The 11,469-nt window shown below is 35.4% G+C and overlaps 2 protein-coding genes across 5 annotated transcripts; one reads left to right on the top strand and one right to left on the bottom strand.

Annotated features, from left to right (window-relative positions):
- The first annotated feature begins 398 nt into the window (after window positions 1-398).
- On the top strand, window positions 399-3,854 carry LOC147519567 (Leucine-rich repeat (LRR) family protein). 2 transcript variants are annotated; one of them, XM_086591150.1, is made up of 9 exons: window positions 399-605; window positions 711-1,248; window positions 1,649-2,112; window positions 2,212-2,344; window positions 2,450-2,521; window positions 2,765-2,833; window positions 2,931-3,002; window positions 3,104-3,175; window positions 3,492-3,854. In XM_086591150.1, the coding sequence occupies exons 1-9, from the start codon at window positions 533-535 to the stop codon at window positions 3,526-3,528; spliced, it is 1,530 nt and encodes a 509-aa protein (XP_086447276.1). In that variant the 5' UTR covers window positions 399-532; the 3' UTR covers window positions 3,529-3,854. The 2 variants fall into 2 exon arrangements, 1 of the variants encoding a protein (XP_086447276.1); XR_015212276.1 differs by lacking the exons at window positions 2,931-3,002; window positions 3,104-3,175; window positions 3,492-3,854 and having other exon boundaries at window positions 2,212-2,388; window positions 2,765-2,792.
- Window positions 3,855-4,458: 604 nt separating this feature from the next.
- TIC22-IV (Tic22-like family protein) lies at window positions 4,459-8,725 on the bottom strand. 3 transcript variants are annotated; one of them, XM_086591152.1, is made up of 8 exons: window positions 8,211-8,725; window positions 8,073-8,135; window positions 6,593-6,667; window positions 5,974-6,024; window positions 5,586-5,645; window positions 5,424-5,495; window positions 5,113-5,148; window positions 4,459-5,029 (listed from the first exon to the last, which is right to left on the bottom strand). In XM_086591152.1, the coding sequence occupies exons 1-8, from the start codon at window positions 8,628-8,630 to the stop codon at window positions 4,937-4,939; spliced, it is 870 nt and encodes a 289-aa protein (XP_086447278.1). In that variant the 5' UTR covers window positions 8,631-8,725; the 3' UTR covers window positions 4,459-4,936. The 3 variants fall into 3 exon arrangements, with proteins under 3 accessions (XP_086447278.1, XP_086447277.1, XP_086447280.1); XM_086591151.1 differs by having other exon boundaries at window positions 6,593-6,652; window positions 8,211-8,716; XM_086591154.1 differs by lacking the exon at window positions 6,593-6,667 and having other exon boundaries at window positions 8,211-8,717.
- Window positions 8,726-11,469: the final 2,744 nt, after the last annotated feature.

The following is an 11,469-nucleotide window of genomic DNA, read 5'->3' as shown; positions in this document are numbered from 1 at the left end:
GTCAACCACAAGAACTCAGAGTAATATAATTAAAAATAATTCAATTAAGAAATAAACTGCCCATGTTAAAATTGACGTGTCTTGGGAATATATGTTTTTTTTTTTAAACACTAAACAAATGATATTGAGTAAATTTATTTAATTATATATGTTTTCTTTCTTTTTCCTAACAACAATGTGCATCAAGAAATATAAAAAAAATCGTGCCGAAGGCATGGATTATACCTAATAATTATAATATATAGTTACTGCTTCCTGGATCATCAAACCTGTTTCCATAAACTTGATATATAACTTAGGATCCACATTGCAAGTAGCCAAGTACTATAATTATACAACAGTAGGCAACGAAGAAAAAGAAAACAAAAAAGATAAAATATGTCTTGCTAATCCTTTCTTTAAGCATAGCCTTCCAGTTGTCTATTCTGAAACCAAACCAAGGAAAAAGCTTGCTTTCTGATTCCATTTCCCCTTCTCTTTTCCTCCTCTATTTTGATGACATTGCATACTTCATCGCGAATTCTTTATTGCAATGTCTCTTTCTCTCTTACTCTTATGGCTTGTTACGATGCCCTTCTCCATCCATGCACTTCCTGACCAAAGAGGTATCCACTAATGCTCACCCTTTTTATCTACTTTTTGTTTTTATTTTTTTACATTACCATCAATGATCTTATGTTTTGCTCGTGCATGGTGTACCTAAATGGTAGGTTATTACATAAATTGTGGTGCATCAAAGGAGACAACGGTGGACAACCTCAAATGGCTCACTGATGAAGGTTTCATCAATGTCGGGAACAAAACCACCATTGGCACACCAGATTTGATTCCCATCTTGGCTACATTAAGGTACTTCCCAGAGATTGCGAACAAGTATTGCTATGAGGTACCAGCGAATAAAGGAGGGAAGTATATGGTGCGAACGACATATTACTATGGAGGTTTTGATGGAGGAAAAGAGCCTCCGGTGTTCGATCAAATCATAGAGGGGACTAAATGGGGCACAGTTAATACCACTGAAGATTACCTCAATGGCCATACTTCCTATTATGAAATCATTGTCGTCGCTAAGAGGAACAGGCTAAGTGTTTGTCTTGCGAGAAACAAGTATACAGTGTCTCACCCATTCATATCTACACTTGAAATAGTTTACTTGGAGGACTCGATGTACACCTCCACAGATTTCAATAAGCATTCACTTAGTACTGTGGCTAGACATTGCTTCGGCTACACTGGCGAGCTCCTTCGGTATGTACAGCTTCTTCTTCTTCTTCTTTTATTTTTCATTTTATTTTCTGGTCCTAACTGGTATACGATAAAAGAAAGCGGATGCAGATTAGAGTTGGTTATGTTAGACAATTATGTTGTAAGAGGTCTTTTGAACTCGGGGCATAGGCAGAAAGGCTTCGACAGAGTTAAACAAACTCGGTGGATGCAAGAAATTTTGCAACCGCGTATAGTCAACATATATATAACAACTCTCACATTCGGCAATCCGCAATCTTTTTGCAGTATATCAAGCAGGGCAGGGTCATAAATCACATGAAGAATCCTGCCTGCACTTCTTAAACTGAGGAAAAAACTTTACGGATAGTGAAAACACAAAAATACACTTGAGCTAACAACAACATTTGAATCTTGGAACTAGCTTTCCAGATGATCAATTCAATCGGTATTGGCAACCGTTCGCAGATGCAAATCCCAACGTCACCAGCAAATCCAACGTAACTTCATCAAAGTTTTGGAATCTTCCACCAGCAAAGGTATTTGAGACTGGAATAGATACCAGCCGTAATAAGACACTTGATGTACAATGGCCCGCAGTATCGTTACATAGTAGCAACTACTATATTGCACTCTACTTCCAAGACAACCGGAGCCCAAGCGATCGTAGCTGGAGAATATTCGACGTCTATGTAAATAAGAATATCTTCTACAAAGCCCTTAATGTTTCGACCTCAGGTGTAACAGTTTTCTCAAAACAATGGCCTCTCTCTGGCAAGACTGTGATCTCTTTACTCCCTGCCAATTTGCAGTCTGTCGGACCCATCATCAATGCGGGAGAAATCTTGGAAATAGTTCCTAATGGCAAGAGAACTGTCACCAGAGATGGTAGCAATTTTTTCTCTTATTGAATTTTATTAAATTTCTCAGTACATTGAGGGAAGTCTATTAATAATGCCTTTTAATAATGTCTTTAACATACAATAGTGGTGGCAATGGAAGAGATTGCGAAACGTTTGGACAATCCACCGGTAGACTGGAGAGGAGATCCATGTCTGCCAACAGAGAATGCATGGACAGGAATTACTTGCTCTCAAGGAAAAATGTCAGAGTCTCAGCTGTGTGAGTTCTGCAATGTGAAACTAGATAGAGAAGATATAGAAGGTAGGTGAAATTATCCCTGCTGAAGCTCAGTTAGAGTTCTGACTTATTAAATTTGGCGCAGGAACCTGACTGGCCTTGGTTTGTCTGGATCAATGTCACCAAGCATTGACAAATTAACTGCACTCACAAGCCTGTAAGTAACCTAACTGCATAGTCAGAGACTTACCTATTAACCCTGATGCCAAGAACTCTGCAAGCCATATTCTGCTGCTTAACATATTGAGAGTTTCTAGTTGACAACAGAAATAGATTCGATGAAACTGGAAAATTTGGAATTCCATCTGTGGTCATTGAAGTTATGAGCTTATGATTCAATTTATTTCCCTTGGCAAGTACTTGAAAAATTAAACTTTGGTTGTTCTGTTGATGAATCCAGTTGGCTTGGAGGGAACAAACTCTCCGGTCCCATCCCAAACTTAACTCGTTTACTTGCCTTGGCTTCTCTGTAAGTTTCGTATTCAATCTACCATACCACATTTTGATTTCTCTTACCTTGTAATGCCTCCTCTAATCGTCTGATTTGCTTTATATCTCCAATCAAGGCATTTGGAGAACAATCAGCTCAATGGCACCGTTCCTGCCTCATTTGGAAAACTGAGTAGCCTACGAGAGCTGTAAGTTCATAATGTTGTCAATAAGACTGGTGCTCTTTCAGGTTGTATCATTCATTGTTTTCAACATTAGTATTCTTAAGCAAAGAAATTTTTTGTGACAGATATCTCCAAAACAACAACTTGGAGGGGCCATTCCTGATAATGTTGGAGAAAAGAAATGGTCTTGATCTTCAGTAAGTATAAAACTCCAGATAAACTCAAGAATAGAAGTGGACTATACTTTCAGCAGAATAAACCCGAAATATCATCATTCACTCTTAATCATGTATTCATCATGTTGGTCGATTCTCCATGTGGGTGAAGTTCAACTTTGATGGGAGCGGTAAGCGAGGTATTAGAAAAGCAAAACACACAACACACACACAAAAGACCTGATTTACCATAATTATGGACCAGCGCCATGAACTAAAACAAGCAAGGGACTATATTGAAGGATGGCTTCTCTTTTGAAAAATTTCAGGCTTTTAACAGTTGATTCTTCTGATCTAGGTATTCCCATGGAAATGGCATTGCGGAGAAGGAATGAGTGCTTGAACGAGTAGAAGAAGAACAATATATCTATATTGCCTTCAAGAATTGAGACAATGGTGATCTTTCATGAAACCTTTAAACCTAACAATTCATAATAGTGAAGACAAAATACGCAAACCATCATCAGAGAAGAGAGAATGAGCAAGTTGTTAAAATTGCAACTGGCTCTCAGGGGAGAGATGATTTATGAAGGAAGAAAGCTCAGAACCCACTAATCAGTTTTCTTTTCCCGCTTGAGTTTAAATTTGATCATAACTTATCACGTAATACGTATGTGTAAACATAGATATCCCATCTTATATAAAGACTAGTAAACTTTACTTATTGCTGTTTAATTATGCACTCCTGTTTGTTAACAATTCAATATTCGTCGACAATCCATTGACAGAAGAATCAAATTTGACTGACATCTTGGAAAATTCTGTAAAACATAGAGATAAATAGAAAGTACACTAAAAATGAAAAATTGAAAAAACAAAATTAATACTAATTTTTCAGCATTGCGCTCCTGATCGAAATTGTGACCATCTTAATCAATGCTAAGTGAACTTCCAATCCTACAAATTATCACCTCTAGCATTCCAACTGACCAAACAAATCACATAGGAAAGCTTGGCCTATATCTTGACACTGAGAGTCTGAGACTCCTTGGTCAAGGTGATTTCAGATGAAGTATATGGGTTGCTAAGAAAGGCTGGGCGTGAAGATACAACCAAATTTTAGAGGTGATTGGCCACATCAAGAAAGTATGCTTCACGGACTCTTTCCAAACCCTACAAAGGGTGCATCTACAGCATTTTTAATATCATGAAATGGCAAACCTCCTCAAGGAACCTTATACAGTTGGAAAAGGATAAACTGTCATGTACAAAAGAAATGAGCAGACAGAAACAACTGATAAAACATGTAAACAAAAACAAGATCCTTCCGTCATAATCTCTCTCAGATTTTATTAATTAATGAGCCGTTTCCTGATAAGATGATGGAAAGTGGGGGAGGAGTTGGAAGGAAAATGTCATTAAAATGCAACATTACAATGACCAAACAATCAATTGCTCTCTGAGTGCAGATACCATACCACTTTGCCTGGACCAGACTAACTAAAGTTCCATGGGTTTGCATCTTAATTGACCTTTTCTACATGAAATAACTACGCATTTGCAACCCTCAAAAGTATATTAGCACTTATCTTTTTGGCTACTCTTTGTCTACAATTAATTTCCCTAGCCCAAAAAACTGAGGTCGGAGATTCTGAATCAGCGCAGGCTTAAAAAATTCAAATTTCATAATTTGAGGTTATGTGGTAGCTGACCTGCTTTCACAAGGAACCTCTGTAGATGTAACAAGATTGCATGATTTTGGATCATTTGAACGGACTGCAAAGGAGTTCTGAAACCAATTTATCACGCCATTGCCACTTCCTGAATGTGCTGAGAGTAGCTTTTACCAGGTGGAATGAAAATAAGATCCTCCCAGCCTGAGTTCTTATCACTCATCTGCATAGAAGAAAATGTTGCAAAACTGGGAACCAAATCTCAAGTAAACGAATAAATCACAATCAAATAGTCATGAATTTTACCTCCATTTTTTTCAGAACATCTTCCAAACTTCCTACCTGTAGAACACAGTAAAAGACAACATGAACTTCCAAACTCTGTAAACATACAATAGAAAATAGCCGCCCCCAAGAATTATTATTTCAGCAAGACTTCCCAAAGCTGACTTTTTTTCATTTTTCTGTAATTCATTCTGAAGGAATTTCAACATCAATTATTACAAAGATGGCCAAAAAAATTTCTTTCAAAGATTCAGTCAATATTTTTGGGTAAAAGATTAAGCTTTATTTTAATAATTACATTCAGAAAACTACGTGTGAGTGTCAAATGGTACCATGATATGTTGAGAAATGCTTAACCCTCTAGATGTCCTAGAGACCTTCGACAGCTCTTTTTCTATGTCTTCCTGCATGAGAAACAAAATTACCAATCAATGAAACCCATCTTCACTCATTACAAACAGGAAATATAGGAAAATCAACCAGTTTGGACAAACCTTTTGGAAATATATTGGGCAATAGCGTTTGTTTTTCTTCTTCACAACCAAAAGGTCTGACTGCAGAAAAACTAATCATCAATCTTCAGCCAGAGGCCGAGTACAAGATAACATAGATATCATCACCTAAACTACTTTTATTTTTAATTTAAAAAGTACTTAAGGCCTGTGTACCAAGTCTTAAGCACATTTTGACATGGCAACATTCAGCAACCATCCCGATTCTCAATAGTGTTATTAAGCTTATGGATGAGTTTACACTTTACAACTATCTCAACTTTTTCTTCTATATATCCACTAACTAAAGATCAATGCTTATTATAAATAAGCTTACAAGTAAGCTTACAGCTATCATTATTGTCAATAAAAGGACACATGGTCAACTTACTTGGAATACAGGTACTCCATCGAAACCACCCTTGAAATCTGCAGCTTTCAACTACAAAGCAAGAAAACATCTAGGATTTAGCTTTTGTAAGCAAAGCTATTTGTACGTCAACCACGAAACAAAGAGTTCAAGAGACCAAAGAAATAGTAAGCATTCTACATTTACGTGAAGATGTGCAGTCCAAAGAATACAAAACTACCTGAAGAGATATTGTAGAATATAAAAACATACAGAGTTTGAAGGGCCTTGGAAATCTGCTTTCAAGGAATATTTATTTTTTTCTGCTTTGGGATTCCACAATGCTATGGAAAACAAGTATGCATACGGTTGCATGGAACCTTTTTTACGAAACTATCAACTCCATGAAAACCTTTATGATATAGTATGAAACTACTTCGCGGCAAACATTCAGAAAAAAAGAAGTCTAAATATAGTTGAATGGTACACGTTGAAAAAGTTTTCTGTTTTGCTTATTTTCATCTGAAAACTCTTATTTCATCATGCATATCAACATTTCTCCAATTAGAGATTGCAACTGTGAACTATCAAACTATCAAATATTAACAAAAACGTGTATGAATTACAATTGGGAAAAAAAACAAAAGGCTTAGCAACTAACCTCTAATGCATTCCTTATTTGTGCAGGGTCAGGTAAAAACCGAAAGGCAATTCCCTCGACCTTCAACATGTAAACCTCCATGTGTTTAAAGAAGAAGATTCATAATCAAACATACTGAGGAACGATATATACAATGTTGGGATATTTGGCCTTTACAAAGCCAATAAACATTTATTGATTATACATGATGATGTTTAATTAAATATACGAATCTTATTATTATGCATATGGGTGAACTAATATCATATGATAAAACCATAAGTTCCATAGGTAATAAAATTAGAACAATAAAGCATATGAAGAGTCATAATGCGAGAAGATTTGATTGTATCTATTTACCTAGAATGCTCACAGCTGGGGGTGAAGTCAGACGCTTCACTTATAAGACTGTAATATACATAACTGCTATATGAGAGGATGATGATATCTCAATCATTTGAGTATGACTCTAAGTTTGTATATTGGTGTAGTCACATGATTGACACTGAGGGAATCAAAGTGAGAACACACTATAAATTCGCTGTTAAGGTTAGTATGCAAATCTCATTCTACCAATTAATCCATAGACTTGAGGAATTGTAAAAATTCATTGTGTCTCAAATTTATTACTGTAAGACGTTAAAAAATAATGTTTATTCATAGACTAGACTTGACGTTTTGGATAATGAATATAGGACGTCTTGAATCACGAATTCTAATAAATGATCCACCACTCTACGGAGTTATGTATTAGAAAATTGTGACATAATTAATTGAGCTCAAACCCGGCCGGTATAAGAAATAGTTTCTTAATGCTCAATTTATGTTGAATGTCACATTGAGTCAATTAGAAATTGGTGTGACAGTGAAGAACATATTTCCAATGGTCTAATTGTGAATACAAGTGAGGTGGAGGGACTTAGATATAATTAATAATAGAAAAGGACTTTCTTGAAAGTTCCAGGGGCCTTATTATAAATATGGATTTGTTAATAGGCACTTTCCATATTAAAGAGATATATATTAAAAGTGTTTTAGTATATAAGTACAAGTACTACAAGGACTTATTCTCTTAAGATAAGACTTGGAATCCTAAGTGGATTCCACTACACACATTTAGTCATTTACTTATTCTCAAAGTTTCTCTATATAAGATAATGACTTTTTGGTGAAAGGGACCATTAGTCTTTCCAAGAAAAAAGTACAACTAAAAGTAGGAGAAAAGCAAAAGTGTTTTGTGGTGAGCACTAAGACTAATTTTTTTTGGATTCAGTTTCCGGAAAGTTTTTCTTTATTGTCAATCTCTAATTACGGTTTGAAAGTACATTTTTCTTTTAATTACTTTTTAATCAATAATAGATTAGCATGTTAAAAATGTAGGATTAAAGTAATCTCAACAATACAAATCCTAGAAACTTACTTGGTACAAACAACATAGACTGAAGTGACAAGTCCTATGTATTAAGCACATTATATAAATTGAAAGAAGCACATAACATACTTGGTCAAGTGTAATGGGCACAACCTTAGCTCCTCTCCCCAAAGCAGGTTGCCTCAATTGAACCTGAACATTCAATAGTTGAATACTCAAAAAAAAACAAAAGAGAATCAACTAAAAGAATGAAGAAAGAAACAGAACCTGGGCAAGAAGTGTTTCGGCATCTTCTTGTCGAAAACAGAGTAAGCCGAGAGACTTAACATTATTAGGATCGGATATAAGAACAAACTCATTATTAGAATTACTAACTGTATACACTGCAGTTCCAGCAAGTGTTTTCGCCACGTAATCACTACTCAAAGCGATGTCGAACACGTGTTTCGGTTGGTAGGATGATGATGATGAGTTTTGTGTTACGGAAGCGAAAAGAGAAGAAGGATTGGGTTGTGGGAATGTGTTAATGAAATTTTGTTTTCCGTGTTCGATACGAGATGAGATTTCGGTTGTGAATTGGTGGAAGTGGTGGTGGAGGAATGAGGTGAGGGATAGAAGTGGGTTTGAGCTGGAGGGTTTTTTGGGGAAGTCCATTGTTGTTGAGAGTGGTAAGGAAGTGTCACTCATCTCTCCAACTGATGATATCTGCTCTTTCAAATCAGTCTCGATTTTATGCACCGATTCAATTCACAAACAAGAATACGGACCTTGTTTGTTCATATTCCGAATTTCCGACAACACCCACTTGGTTTCGAATGAATATTCCGTTTTTTTTTTATCGATTTTTCGACTGTGTCAGAAATTTCGTCCGGAATGCCGTAATTTTGTCGAAACTTCCGGAATTTTATTTGGAATACCGTATCTTCTTTGTCGAAATTCCGATATCACTGGTTGATTTCGAAACAATGTCGGTATTCCAAAGAATATTTCGATATTTAACTTTCGAAACAGGGTTATTCTGAAATTCCGACTCATGTGAATTCGACGGAATTCCAAGAGGTTAAAAAACCAGAATTTCATGGGGAATACCGACTTATTTGTCGAAATGTACAAGCTTCTTTTGGAGTTTTGGTCGAAATCACGAACACTGTCTAACCCAGGTCCGCAGTCTACTTCGATGAAGGCCATTTTTAAAGAAAAGATCAAAATAATCCAAGTTAAAATTTCCAACCATTTTGGGATTGCAGAAATCTTACACCATGTTTCAGTGCTAAGAGCATCTCTAGGTGGAGATATCACTTGTATATTTGCCTATACTATTCGGAATTATGCGAAAAATCATCTCTAGTGGAGGCAAATGTGGTGATAGCTGCATCCGTAGATGTAAATTTGCAGTTTTGAATGCGTGGCATGATAGTGGTAGTGTTGCGCGCCATTGCTATTGTCGTGTGGATTTTTTTTTAACTTTTTCTATTTGTTACGTACGACAGTGGAAATCTCGCGTAGGTTGTTTCAACTTGGGGTGACATCACAAATGTTGCGGGTGGTAGGTCATACTCCAATTTGAAGTTGTTATTTGCCTCCACCTAGAATTGGTCAAAATTTACAGATACTTGCCTCAAATTTCAACCTCAAACATATAGATAATATTACCACCACCTAGAGATGCTCTAATGCCCAAAATGAGTCAATCAAACAGTTGGATAATCCCAAAAAGAAAAAATTGGACGAGAAAAAAAAGACGAGTTTGTAAACTGGAGAAGTGAGACTCTAATATCGAGAGCCTTGGTCTTCCTCCTTCCACCAACCCCCATCTTGAATAATCATACACAGCAGAAAAAAATATATATATAAATAAATAAATAATGTGTCCTACATTAATGTGCATGGGCTGTCCGGCTGACTGTCCTCCAGTTTCTCCCATCTTCAAGTAGTTAAGGCTTTGCAAGCTATCTGAAATTTAGCTTTCAAATAAGAGAGGACAAACCAACAAACAAACAACAATTAAATTAAACTCGAATAATCGAGGGTAAATTTTCTTCTACTTTAGTTTTCATTATTATTACCCCCATCTTTGACCTTCTGAAGATTAACAATTTAAGCCCCCTTCCATGGTACCCCAATTCAAATTAAAACAACATGGTACAAACTTTGTTGTGTGCAAATTACAGCTTCATTATGTAAAAGACATTTTGTTTTGGAGGATGAAAATTTATGTGTCTATTTCAGATGAAAAATTCATAATTAGCTTTATGTAATTTTGTAAACATCAGAAGAAGAAAAAAAACCAATCAATCAAGTTTTTGTTGTGCCCCAAAAACTATAGAGCACACCAACCCAATGTAACAAAAGCAAACAACTAATATCAAACGCGGTAGAAACAACAACTCACAACTATGGTGTGTGAAATCAACTGAATAACTCATAAACAATGTAAACTACTTACCAATTCAAACAAACAACCAAGAGAAGAGAGATAAAGATTTACGTGGTTTAGCTTGCGCCTAATCCATAACCAAATAGAGAAATTTTCAATAGAGAGAATATTCAAAATAGTACAATAAGCTCTCATTTTGATTCCAAAGAATTTTCAAAGTTTCCCAAGAAGAAACTCACAAATCTCTCTTTTTATCTCATCACAACAATATTCTCTCAACTCTACAATTTTCAATAGTGTAGACCATAGTACAAAATATCAGGATATGGGTATTTATCGATATTCAATTTCTGGATATGTATCGTGGATATATCTCCTTTTTGGGGATATTTGACATTGTTCCACATGCAAATATCGTGGATATATCCAAAATATCGACAAATATCATGGATATTATGGATATTTCTTGATATATCATGATACATTAAATATATTTATTTGAAATATAATGTTAAATATTAAATAAAATTGCTATATATACAAAATATCGCCAAATATCACAAAATATCCCTAAATATCCTAAATATCGCAAATATTATTGAAATATAACTGATATTTGCAGTCGTATATATCTCTAAACAAATCGTAATATTTAAATATCTTTTTCTGAAATATAGATAGATATCCCCAAATATCACGATATATCGAGATATTTTGTACTATGGTGTAGACAATTACCAAAGAGTTTGAGCATAAACAAATGAAGAAAAGGCAAAGTATTTCTTCTTCCAAAGCTCTCTCAAAAGAGGCACCAAATCCCAAACCCTAACAACCAATTTTGTATCACACTTCTCTCTTTTAAATCCTAATTTTGTTTTGAAATGTAGCTTAAATTTCAATAAATTTATTTCGGCAAATGGTTGCCAAAATATCAAGTCCGATTAGGCCCATCCCAACAGTTTTGAATAAGACTGATTCTTTAGATTGAAACTAGGGGTGTCTCTTTTTGTCGAATTTCCGATTTTTCCGAAATCCGACCCGAAATTAGTCTGGCTCTGGGTGTAGTTTTCATGGGTCGATTTTCCGATTTCCGAAAATTCCGAAAAAAAATTGGATCTGATTTGGATATAATTCTAAAATCCGATCCGA

This window comes from Coptis chinensis, chromosome 2 (assembly GCF_015680905.1).
Source record: "Coptis chinensis isolate HL-2020 chromosome 2, ASM1568090v1, whole genome shotgun sequence".
Lineage (NCBI taxonomy): Eukaryota > Viridiplantae > Streptophyta > Magnoliopsida > Ranunculales > Ranunculaceae > Coptis > Coptis chinensis.
This window is presented reverse-complemented; position numbering and strand designations above follow the sequence as displayed.

Excerpts from the sequence above, each read along its gene's own strand:
- LOC147519567 (XM_086591150.1), top strand. The coding sequence starts at position 533 with ATGTCTCTTTCTCTCTTACTCTTATGGCTTGTTACGATGCCCTTCTCC. Across the intron at positions 2,834-2,930 it reads TTACTTGCCTTGGCTTCTCT|GCATTTGGAGAACAATCAGC; the intron begins GTAAGTTTCGTA and ends TCTCCAATCAAG. Across the intron at positions 3,176-3,491 it reads AGAAATGGTCTTGATCTTCA|GTATTCCCATGGAAATGGCA; the intron begins GTAAGTATAAAA and ends CTTCTGATCTAG.
- TIC22-IV (XM_086591152.1), bottom strand. The coding sequence starts at position 8,630 with ATGAGTGACACTTCCTTACCACTCTCAACAACAATGGACTTCCCCAAA. Across the intron at positions 6,025-6,592 it reads AAATAAGGAATGCATTAGAG|TTGAAAGCTGCAGATTTCAA; the intron begins GTTAGTTGCTAA and ends CTTGCTTTGTAG. Across the intron at positions 5,030-5,112 it reads ATGTTCTGAAAAAAATGGAG|ATGAGTGATAAGAACTCAGG; the intron begins GTAAAATTCATG and ends TCTTCTATGCAG.